The sequence below is a fragment of the Macadamia integrifolia genome, chromosome 5, assembly GCF_013358625.1.
Source record: "Macadamia integrifolia cultivar HAES 741 chromosome 5, SCU_Mint_v3, whole genome shotgun sequence".
Taxonomy (NCBI): Eukaryota; Viridiplantae; Streptophyta; class Magnoliopsida; order Proteales; family Proteaceae; genus Macadamia; species Macadamia integrifolia.
In genome coordinates this window covers 13,526,870-13,541,476 of record NC_056561.1, presented here as the reverse complement: position 1 = coordinate 13,541,476, position 14,607 = coordinate 13,526,870, and the positions used below count along the sequence as shown (strand labels likewise).

The 14,607-nt window shown below is 37.4% G+C and overlaps 1 protein-coding gene across 13 annotated transcripts in view; it reads right to left on the bottom strand.

The window, feature by feature from the left end:
* The window catches only part of LOC122078825 (U-box domain-containing protein 5), a 38,133-nt gene that overhangs the window by 12,004 nt on the left and 11,522 nt on the right, over window positions 1–14,607 (bottom strand). For 2 of the 13 annotated variants that reach the window (XM_042644975.1, XM_042644974.1), the window contains exons 4-7: window positions 9,844–9,952; window positions 9,453–9,594; window positions 2,821–3,006; window positions 180–287 (exon numbers count right to left, since the gene is read on the bottom strand). In XM_042644975.1, the coding sequence (XP_042500909.1) occupies window positions 180–287; window positions 2,821–3,006; window positions 9,453–9,512 (354 nt within the window). In that variant the 5' untranslated portion in view covers window positions 9,513–9,594; window positions 9,844–9,952. Of the gene's footprint in view, window positions 1–179; window positions 288–2,820; window positions 3,007–9,452; window positions 9,595–9,843; window positions 9,953–12,001; window positions 12,619–14,607 lie in introns of those variants that run through there. The other 11 variants (XM_042644973.1, XM_042644971.1, XM_042644972.1 and 8 more) reach the window with 11 other exon arrangements.

Sequence of the window (14,607 nt, the reverse complement as noted above, 5' to 3'; positions counted from 1 at the left end):
AAAAAACTAAAAGAGAGAGAGAGAGAGAGAACAAGGTCCTTGTACATATAGACTATATAGATGGAACTGTTTCCTTTTTGTTTAAAAATTGTTATAAACACTTCATTATTCATGAACTACTTACTTGCCATTGTGGATCAGGGGGGAACAATGCTTAGAAGAATGGATAGGGACAGTACCTGCCCTGCCAACACCAGGGGAACCATATCCTGAATTTGAGTTAAACTTCGCTCCAATGCCTTGCGTACTTTTTCACATCTTGACAATATTGTTTCTCCTGTGATTGCCTGAGAAATGGTTAATTAAAAAAAAAAAATCAATAGCAAACATTATGACAACCCAAGAAATAGGAAGATTAGAAAAAAGTCATAACATACTACATTTTACAAAACAACTAATGCTTTTACAAAATGAACAAGATATTTTTCACTAACAAGATCATCACATACTTAATACCACTTGAAGCCCCGTCATTGTTTGAAAACATTAACTCTTCCAATAAGTCATGGTGATGGACTGATGGTGCAAGTGATCAAGATTCAAATAGAGATACGTCAACAAAACAGATCCCAATTCATCATTTAATGCAGCTACAGTTATTTTCTCTTTCTTTCTTCCTTCTGTTGGTAAATCAGGTTTTTTTTTTCTTTTAGTTTATAGACATAGATATAACAATTTTAGTAATTCAATACCAGAGATACCAGGGGGCAGCTGAAGTTGCAATTCCCCTATAAATCTTTGCAGCAAGGCTAAGTATTACAGTTTCTATATATATGGTAGACCTGGAATTCCCTTATATGATTTTAACAACTGTCCGTGCCGGCTTGCTGCTTGACATGCAGATATATAACATTGTTGGAAAATCAGTGACCTCCATGTAGTCACCAAACCAATTTAATTTTTAGTATAACCAAGTCAAAAATCAAGAAGACCAAGCCAAGTTTGTGGAATAATGATACTTGGCTACTTTTACCAAGTCATGGATCAACTCAGAAAAATGGTACGGTTTTTCTTAGTTCATTCTAGAGATGAAGTGTAAAGTAGTCAAATAGGAAAGCTATGAAATAACATCCAACTAATCTATTCTTTGGGTTGAAACACCCAATCATCTTCTTTGATCTCTCTGTAGTCTGTACGTTCAGAACGTAATTATCTTTTTCAATCTTTTGTCTGGATCCAACTGATATGTTCTTTGTGCTGTCTTCTTCAATCTTTATCTAGATCCAACAAATTCTATTCATCATAGTTGTAAAGCACCTGGGTGCTCACTTTGGATGCCTAGGTGTTGCCTTGTAGCGTTGTGATATAAACACCTTGGGTCGCCTTGACAAATACGCTATTCATTGAATGGCACTGTTGAACATGGCCATTTAAAATCGCTCACCATGTTGAAATGCGCAGAACTTTGATAGTGCTTCATATCATTGGCCTATTGCCGTAGGGTGGAAACAGCTCCAAGAACTAAGAAGTTGGAATTACAAATAAATGACGAGGGCAGTTACATCAAGCAGATGAACAAAGGAACAGTTGAATCAAGCACGAGAACAATGAATATAACCTTAGAATGAAAAAAATAAAAATAAAGATTAATAAAAGATCTTACTAGCCCATAAAAGACAAAGAATAAGGGTCAGAACAATAAAGAGAAGCAGATGAGCAGGCAAGAAAAACGGTACAACCAAGATGATCCCTCAGCTCTCTCTCACCTTCCCAATCCCTTCCAATTTAAGCAACTCCATTTTTCCTCTTTGCAAACCATTGGAATCTTAAGTATTTATTTTCCTTCTGAAAAAATTTTTGAACTTTAGGTATTTAACAAACTAATAAGCCTTCAGAAAACTGTCGCATAATGCAAGTCGAGTTGAATCCTGAATTTTCCAACTAGGGTAAATATATGCATTCCAACTATGTTCCTATTGGCCTCAGTGATTCAACATCTGAATACAAACCAAGTAATAAGCAAAGGCCGTCTCAATGATGGCCCAACTATGGAACTGTTGATAATGGCACAACCAAATTACCTGATCCATACAAACATTGCATTATTTTGCATGACGGAAGAACAGATAGCTTTTAACTGTCTAAGAGATAGTCCACAATCAGGGGGTTACAATGGCTCAATTATCTGAATATGATGTAGGAAAGAATAGGTGGGGATTGAGGTTCCATACATGTAAGCCATATGAGCATAGTCTTGCAAGCAAAGAATAACATGAACATAATAATATAGTTTCTAATGTTCAAAATGGTGCTGATGTCAGCATCAAATATTCTGGTGAGGTCTCCTAAGGAAATACAGAATTTGCCATGATTTATGAATTGTTTCAGTTGCAAAAGTACTCAATAATGCCTAACCACAATAATCAAGTTGTGACTGTTAGTGAGCCCATCGTGTATGATGCACAAATCTTAAAACACCATCTTGATTAGAAGTTACAAAATGCGGGCTGAAATAAAGTTTCCAAATATGGTAGAAGAACAGATCTTGACATTCATATTTTCTTGATAACTCACGTATCTATAGAACTCCATCTCTATGCATTCTAACAGCTAGGTAACCACCAAATATATTTCAAAACATATATATGTTGTCTTGCAGCTCAGAGCCTTCAGAAATACAGGTTGGCATATTACATTCAGAATAAATACAAAACTGCACATTTTGTTCTGGAATTCTTTGGCAGAAATTGTTTAAAGTACATCTAGAATCTATTACCCCACTCCACCCCTTTTCTCATGCTCGCGCACGCCCCCGGGGGGGGGGGGGGGGGGGGGGGCAGGTGTTGTGAAGTGGAGCATGGAGGTTACTAAAATACATACCAAGTAGAGTTTGCTACTTTCTGCACAATATTGAATCAGTGATTTGGCCTTCTCTAGTTCAACGTTTGCCAAGCACAGTGCTTGTATTCCAGCTGTGCATCGTGGTCGAGCTGATTCTATATCAGGAAATATTTTTGAGGTTCTATCAACATATTTTATAAGCTCTGTGAACATTAACCGGTGCACCTGCAACCACGGATTATGATCCCACAGTATGTCATGAAAGTACTAAACTAGTAGCATAGAACAACTATATAAACGTAGAGACAGAATGAGAAAAATATTTTCACTAAGAAACTCGAAGAATCCAACTGACTGCACCTGCTAACTGAAATAAACAGATAAAAACATAAACCCTTTTCTATTCTTTCTCCACATGTACATAGGACAAGTTGGAATCAAGCAACTGAAATAGGAGGCAAGGATTATCAGTTGAACCAACATACTGGACAACCAAGCTTTCAGTTGCTACCTTGACACAGAGCTCATATTGGTTTTTTTGTTAAAAATTAAAAAATAGAAAATAAAAATAACTTATTGGCCCCGTAACATGGACAGTCCACAATCTCAAAGTTCAGTAACCATTTGGCCGAGACACAAAAGCAATATCACTTTGTTACTATCCCAAAGATAAAACATTTTCTGGCTTTACCCATAAGAGACCCGAACCCATTTGGGAAAACAAAATCAGGGCCACATTTACCTGGTTGACCCAAGAGTATAGAAGACCGTCCATTCTGATCCTACTAGAGTTCTATAAAAGAGTTGGGAATGTTAAATGTGGAAATTGCTTCACTTGGATAGTTCCAACACCGTCAAGCATTCATCAATTTGAACTTCAAACACAACCTTTTGTCCATTTAATTCTCATACTTTCACATTTGGATCTATTACGTTTGTCTCGAATTCTTGACCCATCACGCTCCGACATATTTTGGTGGGGACCCGAATGGGAAGTTTTCTGAGATCTGTGATGGAAGCAGAGGGGTTGAGCCGACTGCGACCCGGTGAGTCGACCCGTGACTTGGAGTATATATAATGTACTGTTGTCTTGTTGAGAACGTCATTGCATTTTGGGGGTTTATCGAGCTAGGGTTTCAGGGCGAGTTTTCTCGCCGCTGCTTGGGTGTAATCTCTCTTCTGCATTGTGAAACATCTTCTTCTTGGCCCGAGGATGTAGCACACCACATTGGTGTGTGAACCTCGTTAAATCTCTGTGTCGTGCGAATCTTTTGTCTATTTATTTTCGTATTTCTTGGTGTTTGATCTAACAAACTGGTATCAAAGCTTTGGGTTACTTCGATCCATGTCTTCTTCAATGAAATACGATATTGATAGGTTCGACGGCAACATCAGTTTTAGTCTATGGCAGATTCGAATGATGGTTGTTCTTACACAGCAGGGTTTGAAGAAAACCCTATTTAGAAAGGCGAAAAAACCTGATTGGAACGGTTTGGATGAAAAATCCCTTTCAGCTATTCAGTTGTGTCTTTCGAATGATGGTCTACAGAAAGTTCTCTCAGAGAAAATGGCTACAGAGTTATGGGTGAAGTTAGAGAATCTCTACCTCACCAAATCTCTCACTAATAGGTTAAGATTGAAGCAACAACTGTAAACCCTTCATATAGGTGAAGGTACTTCTATTAAATCTCACATATTTGAGTTTAATTCTATTGTTATTGATTTGAAAATGATAGATGTTAAAATAGACGATGAAGATTTGGTCCTATTATTGTTATGTTCTCTGCCTCCATCTTATAAGCATTTTAGGGATACCATGATCTATGGTAGAGAGACAATCTCTGTTGAGGATGTCAAAACAAATCTGCAAAGCAAGCAGAAGATTGATGATGAGTTGACGTCTACCAATAAATCTGATGGTGTTGGTTTAGTAGCTAGAGGGAGAACAAATGAAAGGGGTTCAGATGGTGACAAAAATAAGGCTAGATCAAAATCTAAGCACAAAAATTTGGCCTGCAATTACTATAAGAAAAAATGGGCATATTAAATCTAAATGTTATAAGCTTTTAAATAGTAGAAAGCAGGTAATTGTACCCAAAATCAACAGAAGATAGATGATTCTGCAATGTGTCCCAATCGTGAATGGTTCTCCACATACGAATCAGTTTGAGGTGGAGTTGTGTTGATGAGAAATAATGCTTCTTGTAAGACTAGTGGAATGAGAACGATCAATATCAAGATGTATGATGGCATTGTCAGAATCTTGTCTAATGTTAGGCATGTCCCAGATTTGAAAAAAAATCTCATCAGTTTAGACACTCTTAATTCAAATAGGTGCAAGTATAAAGCTGAAGGTGGACCCGTTCTCTTGTTGATAAAAGGAATCAAGATTGGCAGTTTGTATGTATTGCAGGGTACTACAGTCATTGGGTCTATTGCAGCAGCTTCATCATCTATATCTGAATCAGATGTCACAAATTTATGGCGCATGAGGTTAGGCCATATGAATGAAAAAGGGATGGCATCATTAAGTAAAGGGGCTTGTTGTGTGGTCAGAGCACAGGATCAATGGAGTTCTGTGAGAATTGTGTCTTTGGGAAGCAGAAGAGAGTCAGTTTCAGTACTGCTATTCATAGAACCAAGGGAACTTTAGATGACATTCATTCAGACCTATAGGGACCCTCCAGGGTTGCCTCAAAGGGGGCTAGTGTAAGGTACTTGCTTACTTTCATTGATGATTTCTTTAAGAAGGTTCGGGTCTATTTCTTGAAGCACAAAAAGTATTTGTCACTTTCAAACAGTGGAAGAATTTGCATGAGAACCAAACCAGGAAACAAATTAAGAGATTGAGAACCGATAATGGCCTAGAGTTCTATGAAGGTGACTTTAATGAGTTCTGCAAAAATGAAGTTATTGCAAGACACTATACAGTTGTTAAAACACCCCAGCAGAATGGAGTGGCAGAGCGTATGAATAGAACCTTGTTAAAAAAAGAAATGTGTATATTATCAAATGCAGGATTGGGCAAGGAGTTCTGGGTAAAAGCAGTTAACACAGCAACCTTGTTGGTGAATCAATCTCCTTGCACAGCTGTTGAGTGTAAGAATTCAGAGGAAATTTGGTCAGGTAAGCTTGCAGACTACTCGAATTTAAAAGTATTTGGATGTCCTACTTATGCACATGTGAATACAGGGAAGTTGGAACCTAGAGCCAAGAAATGCATTTTTCTTGGGTATGGATCTGGAGTGAAAGGATACAGGTTGTGGTGTCCAGATCCAAAGTCTCCAAAATTTCTTATTAGCAGAGATGTTACTTTTGATGAATCTGCTATGTTGCATCCTAGAAAAGAAGCTCTTGTTCATTGTGATGAAGGTCAAGAAAAATCTAGAGAGAAGGTGGAGTTTGAAATTGGTGGTTCATCTTCAAACAAAGCACAATCTACTTCAGTTCAGCTGCCTACTTTTACTGAAGAAGATGATGCTCAAGAGAATTAAGAAGAAGAGCGGTACAAGCCAAGGATAGACCAAGGAAGAATATTAGACAACCACAAAAGTATGGGCATTCTGAATTTGTTGCTTATGCATTATCTGTTGCAGATACAATTGAAAATAGTGAGCTTGCAACATATTCTAAAGCTGTTACTTCAGTTGATTCTTCAAAATGGTTGATTGCCATGAATGAGGAGATGGAACCTCTTCATGAAAATCAAACTTGGGAGCTTGTCAAGCCGAGAACTGGGAAGAAAATTGTTGGTTGCAAATGGGTATTCAAGAAGAAGGAATCCTCCTCAGGTGTTGAAGATGCTAGGTACAAGGCACAGTTAGTTGCAAAGAGCTACAGTCAGGTACAAGGAATTGATTTTAATGATGTTTTCTCACCTGTTGTTAAGCACAGTTCTATTCGTGTCCTACTTGCTTTAGTTGCTATGCATGATATGGAGTTGGAGCAACTTGATGTGAAAACAGCATTCTTGCATGGTGAACTAGAAGAACAGATTTATATGCATCAACCTGAAGGGCTTGTTATTGAAGGTAAGGAGGAACATGTATGCTTGTTGAAGAAGTCCCTATATGGTTTGAAACAGTCTCCTAGACAGTAGTCTAAAAGGTTTGATTCATTTGTGGCTAATTTTGGATACTACAGGTGTCAATATGATTGTTGTGTTTATTTCAAAAAGCTCTCTGATGGGTCATTCATATATTTTCTACTTTATGTTGATGATACGTTGATTGCAACAAAAGATAGGAATGAGGTCAACAGTTGAAGGAACAATTAAGTTCTGAATTTAAGATGAAAGATTTTGGGGCAACAAGGAAGATCCTTGGTATGGAGATCAAGAGGGATAGAAAGGCAGGGAAGCTGTGGCTATCTCAACAGAAGTACACTGATAAGGTATTGAATCGTTTTGGCATGAAAAATGCCAAACCTGTAACCACTCGTGCATCTCATTTTAGACTTTCAGTTGCTCTATCACCTAAGCAGATGAAGAGGTGGAGTATATGTCACATGTTCCATACTCTAGTGCAATTGACTCCATTATGTATGCTATGGTTTGCACTCGTCCTGACATTTCACAAGTTGTCAGTGTGGTGAGTAGATATTTGTCATGTCCAGATAAAGCTCATTGGGAAGCAGTGATATGGATACTTAGGTACTTGAAAGGGACCTCTGGTGTTTGTTTGGAGTTTGGGAGGAATGGTGATAGTTTATCTGGTTATGTTGATTCAAATTACGCAGGTGATCTGACAAGAGGTCACTCACAGGCTATGTATTTACTCTTAGAGGAAGCACGGTTGGTTGGAAAGCTACTTTACAGGCTACAGTTGCATTATCTACTACTAAAGCAAAGTATATGGCAGTGACTGAGGCAATTAAAGAAGCTATTTGGCTTAGAGGTCTGTTGGGAGAACTTAGCATGGATCATGGGGAGACTGTTGTCCATTGTGATAGCTAGAGTGCTATTCACTTAACTAAAGATCCGACGTATCATGAGAGGACAAAGCACATTGATGTTCAGTATCATTTCATAAAAGAGATAATTGCTCAAGGTAATATTCAAGTGTTGAAGATTGGTATTGAAGACAATACAGCTAATATGTTGACTAAGCCTTTGTGTGTTGGTAAGTTCGAGCATTGCTCGAACTTACTTGGTGTTTGCCGTGTTTGAGTTCAACCCTTTGGAGGGCTATTGGAGAAGATGAAGATTTTAGCTATTTGTTTGTTTGTTTGTTAGAAGAGAATTCAAGCCAATGTGGAGATTTATTAAGTTTATCTTGAATTCTTGACCCGTTTTGAAGATTGACCCACTCCTACATATTTTGGTGGCGACCCGAATGGGAAGTTTTTTAGATCTGTGATGGAAGCAGAGGGGTGGGGCAGAGAGGCCCAAGCCCGGAGCCAATCACTAATCTCGTCTAAGGGTCCGGGATCGATCGGATCAACTGCGACCCAATGGGTCGACCCGCGACTTGAAGTATATATAATGTAATATTGTCTTATTGAGAAAGTCATTGTATTTTGGGGGTTTATCGAGCTAGGGTTTCAGGGCGAGTTTTATCGCCGCTGCTTGGATGTAATCTCTCTTCTGCATAGTGAAACATCTTCTTCGTCTGAGGACGTAGCACACCACACTAAAGTGTGAACCTCGTTAAATCTCTGTGTCGTGCTGATTTTGTCTATTTATTATCGTATTTCTTAGTGTTTGATCTAACAGGATCCATGTTAAAATATAATCAAATTATTCGATATCTCATATTCTTAGATATTGTAGCTCACACATATAACTAAAAACTTAGTCGTAAAGCCTTAAGAGTAGTGCCAAAAAAAATGTCATAAAGCCTTGATAGTAAGTACAGAAACTTTTTTTTTTGTTTGGATAATTAAATGAATTAATAACCAAAGAGAAGAAAGAATATACAATGGGAGGGAAAGAGGGGGGTGGGAGACTTCAGCCATAAGGGAGAAGCCAGCCACAAGGGCAAGCAAAACTAGAAACAAAAGGCGAGGCACAAAGCGAACACACAAGCCAAAGGACGAAGGAATACATCCAAAAAAAAAGGGGGGGGGGGATCAAGAAGTGGGGATGGAGCCGGTGCCGGTTGGGAGGTTCCAGGAGGCAGTAATGTGTCTATTCCTAAGGGAATTGGAGGACAGGCCTAAGACAGAGGGAGCGGATTTTTGAGGAAACATCCAGAAAGATGGCCTTCCAAATCTTATCTGGAGGACGGGATTAGGAAGACCATCTACGGATGTTGCGCTCCATCCAAAGGTGATTGATGGTAGGAGAGAAGGCAAGCTTGCCAATTGTATCACAAATAGTGGAGCCCGCAAAGGTCATATCAACCCAAATGGATTCTCTATCCAAAGGGAGAATAGGTCTTCTGGAAGGCCAACATCTAGAAAGGACTTTCTTCGAGACAGAGGAAGAGAAGGGGCAGGAGAAGAAGGGGTGAGGGGAGTCTTCTAGACTATGGGAGCAGAGTACAGAAAACTTAATCATAAAGCCTTGGGAGTAAGTACAAAAATTGGCCAAAAGCAATGTAACAAATTAGAATTTAGAGCTGTTGAGACGAAAAAACACCAGTCAATGTAAATAAACACAATTAACTATTAAAAAAAAAAAAAAAGGATAAGGTAGTAATCTCAAATGTCAACATAGCATTGCCATCTACCTTTATGTTGGCATGATAATGAGGCAGGGCTTGCACAACTTCAGAAAAATCATTCTCCATTCAATAATAGAGTATCCACGATCTGTTTGTTCAATTTCTCTTTTTGAAAGGATTTTATTTACATTTCTCTACCGAATAAATCCTGACCACCACATAGCCCCAAAAAAAAAAAAAAAAAAAGACATGATTAATTTGAGCAACCCAAAAATTCAAATTAATTGCTTAAAAACTTTTGAATATCATTTTGAATGAGTATCAAAGATAGCAGGGTCCTGTGTCGCATGGAAAGCAGTGGAAGGATATCCCTTCATCTCCTAATAAGAAATACCACCCAATACACAGGAACAGCTTCATTTTTCAATTGCAAAATTAGAACTCAAATTTTGTTTACCTGTCTCCTGAATTTGGATATAACTCAAGATATCTTGTCCAGAAGGCCTCTGAAATATTTCACTGAAGATGTTTTGCTCTTCAAACAGAAAATCAACTGCAAAGTGAGGCTATAAAAGAATAATAAATACATAGGCTTGTCTCCAATTCATAAAAGTAAGTTGCTAACAATCATAGTTACTAAAAGATGATGACAATGCTAGTTAAAAGTAAGTCCTGTTACTCATTATTTGAGACTCAATTGCAGAATAGCGGCGTGACATGTCCCACTATTATGTTATTTCTCCTTAATAAATAAAAATATAAAATATGATATAATCAATAAGAAATTTCAACGCAGAAATTGATAAATCCCATAAATTTCAGTAAGCGATAGCAGAAGGAGATCAAGCCATCTTAAAACTCAGGTGTGTGAAGGGAATTAGAGTGAGACTTGGATTCTTAGCAATCCGGTTAAGTACCACATTTCCTTTACAGCCAGTGTTTTGACAAGAAAAGCTGGCAATGCATTGTTTAGGATGGTAAATGAATACTAATAAGGTCAAAACAATTAATTTGAATGTAAAAAAGATGAAAGACTAGAAATAACTTCAGTTTCTAAAATATTTATGCTTAGTTTTTTCCTTGACAGATTCCTTGTGAAAGCCTAATTTAAAAAAGAAAAAAATTCAACAAATTCCTAGGGAAACCAATAATTTAAAAAATATATGAACTCTAAAGTCAGGCCATCCTGAGATTGCATCCTTAAGTATTTGATTTAGAGTCACCTCCAGTCCCATTCAAACTTGCCCTGTGACATCCAAATATGGCTTGGGCAAATTATAGAAGAACTAACAACCAACTGCAGCGAGCTGATTGACAGATGACTCAACCAGGAGCAAGTGACTCGTTAGGTGCTCCTCACAAATCAGGGCTTTTTGTTTGACATTGGCACACCATAGGATGAGAACCTTCCAGCAAGTATGAAGATCACTTCATACCCTCCTATTCACCTCCCACACACACCCCTCAGAAAAAAAAAAAAAAAAAAAAAAAAAAAAAAAAAAAAAAAAAAAAGAAAAGAAAAGAAAAAGAAGAAGAAGAAGAATAGTGCCTCATGTGTTTGAAAGATATTGAACATGTAAGCCATCTTTCTATTAAATGATCGGTTACTTGGAAGTTATGGTTTCATTCATAAAACCTCATGGCATTAGGTGGTTATTTATGCTAGATATTCAATTTGATTTTCAATGGAAGGATGGTTTTCTTGCTAGGCAAGGTTGAGCTCTTCGGAGGTTTGCATTTAATGCTATTTTCAGGGAATTCTCGAAGAGAAATTGTGAATTCTAGAATTTTGAAGAGACAAAGCTACTTTAGTTGCGAACGTTGTCAAGCACAAGGAAGACTGGAACTGAGGGAATGACACTGAATGCAGATCAGAAGATTTTTCAAGGTATTAAGCTAGGAGAAGTCACCCAATCCTTTCTGTTAAGAAGATATGGAAAGAAGTGGACTCCTCCAAAGGAAAATAAAAGCACCTCTGGTGTTTCAGGATGCATTTGGTGAACTGACTGGATAGGTCACATATCTGTTCAAAGGACGACAGGAGCAACTCAAACAAGGGTTATGCAACACCTCTTCTTATAAGAATGTATAAGACAACAAAGCCCTTGGCATCCATAGATTGGGGTTTAAGGAGATTCTGAACAACAATTTTGCATGGGTAAATGATCCGTGTCCAATTAGAAAGCCATCTCTAATTAATTAATCAATTTTCCCTGGTTAATGAACATTTAATTCTCCAACGCGCCAACGGCCGGTAATAAAACTATATCATCCAATTCAATTGCATAGAAAAAGCTCTATGAGATATCTCCTGTCCTACTTCTCTTTCTTAAATTGAAAGGAACAGGAATTCCCACAAATTGGAATAACACTCGGAACAGAGCAACGACCAAAGAATGGCTCCTCTTACTATAATATTCAAGGCAGGATAAGATAGAAGGGTAGTGAAACAACGATGGTGCAGAGAAATAAGTAATAACATGTCTACGAATTCCACTTCAAAGTTCAAACTATCGAACCAAATGGTAATCCAGAATGAACAGTTGCAGACATTTCAGTTCAGTATTACTACTTAGAATTTAAGTGGTTCAGCAGTAACTGGTAGAGATACAGACCGAGGTTCCCTAGAAGTCGAAGACAAAGCAGTGTACACCCCAAACTTGAGGGTTTGCAGAAGCTAGAGAGCTGTAGCACCCTTTCCTCCCTACAGTGCCAAAGACGCAGAAACCAAATCCACTGGACAAACCAATTAACTAAAACCAAACTCCAAAACCATGAGAACTCCCTTAAAGCCTAAAATAGAGCCCTTCAACGCAAAAGGTTGAGCTTTTATATCTCTCATTGACAAACCCAGGAAGAGCAAAGTAACCCAGTTCCTCAAACCTGCAAATTACGAGATTTCACTACCAAAAAAGCTGACTCGAACAAAGTTTGAAGGAGTCCATATGAGAGAAACAATACCCCAGAAGAGAATAAAGTTTTATAACCAACCCACTTCGTTTAGAAGCCAAATGAAAGTTTCTCTATTATCTTAAGAGAACAACTTCTTTCCAGGTTAGGTGCAAGGCCCAAAATCACAGCTGCGAAGTCTTTGTTTCGTCAGAAAGATACCACTAACCAGACACACAGAGAGAGAGAACGAGTTGACTCTTCGGTTTCGAGTGGGGCAAAAAAAAACCAAGGCTAATAACCCTTGGCGCCGCACAAGGGGCGCCGCACAGTAATCTCTCCCCCCTCCCTCCCTCTTACATGTCTCTGTCGAATTTATGATGTGGGCCAAAATAAACATCAAAGAAAAATCTATTACAGTATGGAAGACAATTCACAGATCCCAATTCCCGCCGCAACAGAAACTAAAAATCCCTTAAACTAGTTGTTTAATCTATATTCCCAAATCTAGACACCAAATGCAAAAATTTCGATTTCAGCCAAAAGCCGAAACTTATCCGAAACCCTAGATTTCGAACATCTGTATCTAATTAAAGGATTATATCCACTCGTAACGTCAATAGCCAGCCTTAGGAGAACTTTCTCCTTCCATTATTGGGTCTTTTCCTGTGAATGTGGTTGATGCCAGGGGTATGGTACCGTAAATATTGCAAAAAGGAGGGTAATTTAATCTTGAACTCACAACAGGCAAAAGCTCAAGAGGCATGAAGCCCCATTACTGCGCCAAAGCCCAACACGCTTTTGACTTTTAGACCATAAAAGTTAAAGTTACAGTTGGTAGTTGGCACTCGTTTTAAAACATTGACACACAAGTCTAGTCAGGTTACTCGTGCAGGCAATGGGCGATGTTGTCCGGTTTTGACTTTTGACCACCAACTTTTTTGCACCGACGAGATCTTATACGGAGAATCTCTTGAGTCACATGATCTGATCATCATCAATTTAAGGGTTTAAAATAATAATGTTTTTAAGTGTTCAATCATCGTGATGAAGAGATTTTTCTCTTCACCATAAGTGCTAAAAAACTTTAAAAAAAAAAAATTAATATACCTAATGTACAGGGCTTTCGCATTTGCAAGATCGAGATGAACAAACAAACATGAGGATAGTTAGATTCTTCCCTAGATAGCCACATGTTTTAATTATCCAATTGTCTTCCTTTTTAGTTCTTAGCACTCCTGGGTCTGTATTTTAGTGGTTGGTTTGTTCTTACTCAATTTATTCTTATGTTTTGAACAACATTTGGTTCCTTTTTCTTTTCTTTTCTTTTCTTTTTTTTTTCTTTTTTTCCCTCTACTTTTTTTTTTTTTTTAATCTATTTAGGGGGACTAAAGCATATTAAAAATATATATATTTTGGTAGGAAGCATATTAAAAACTTAAAAGCATTCTAAATAATAGCATACATATTATCCATGTCATCATCTAAATCATATATCTTTTTTCAAATCAATTCGAGTATCTAACATGTTGTTTTAATACTCTTTTCTTTTCTTCCTCAAATGGGATTTAGGACTATTAACCAACATTGGTTGTTAAGAGTTCAAATGTTCACACTCAAAAGGATCAATACCATAATGAGGTTTTTGTTTTTTCAACTTTAATTAGATGTTGGCACCAGGCTTTGTAAGATGTGAAAGCAGTGTCTTGTCGATACTTGTGTTATTATGGTCACAAGTGGGGGCCAAAGAATCTTAGATTATGCACTTTCAGATTAGGTTATCATTCTAAAACACATTTCATAACCCAATTTTTCTCTTATTTTTACTTTCAAACCCAACTTATTCCAAAAATGCACACCAAACAAAGCCCTAGTGTATTTAAAACCAATATAGCAAATGTCTCTCTATATAGGTGGCATCAATTGATTGCCACAGATAGGTTGACTGTGAAATAATGGCTCCACTCGGTTGCAAGAATTATAGGCAAAGGAATTGAAAATTTTCATAGTTAAAAAATATATATATTTGTACTCTACTACCTCATGTGACTATAGCACTAACTCCAAATCATTTCATATTTTGTGTTATTAAATTTCACTTTACTTCGTATTCAAAACCCTTTTCTATAAAATATAAAACAAAAACTACATGTAAAATCTATCATTACTAAATAAGGTATTTAAAAAAAAAAAAAATTCAAGTAACTTACACAATCACTTGGGTGGCTAGTATAAATTTTATACCTTTTTAAATTTGAAATTTCGACTTCTCTTCTTTCTAGATTTCCCTTGCAATCAAACCTAGCTAATATGAATCTCTCCCCCCACACCC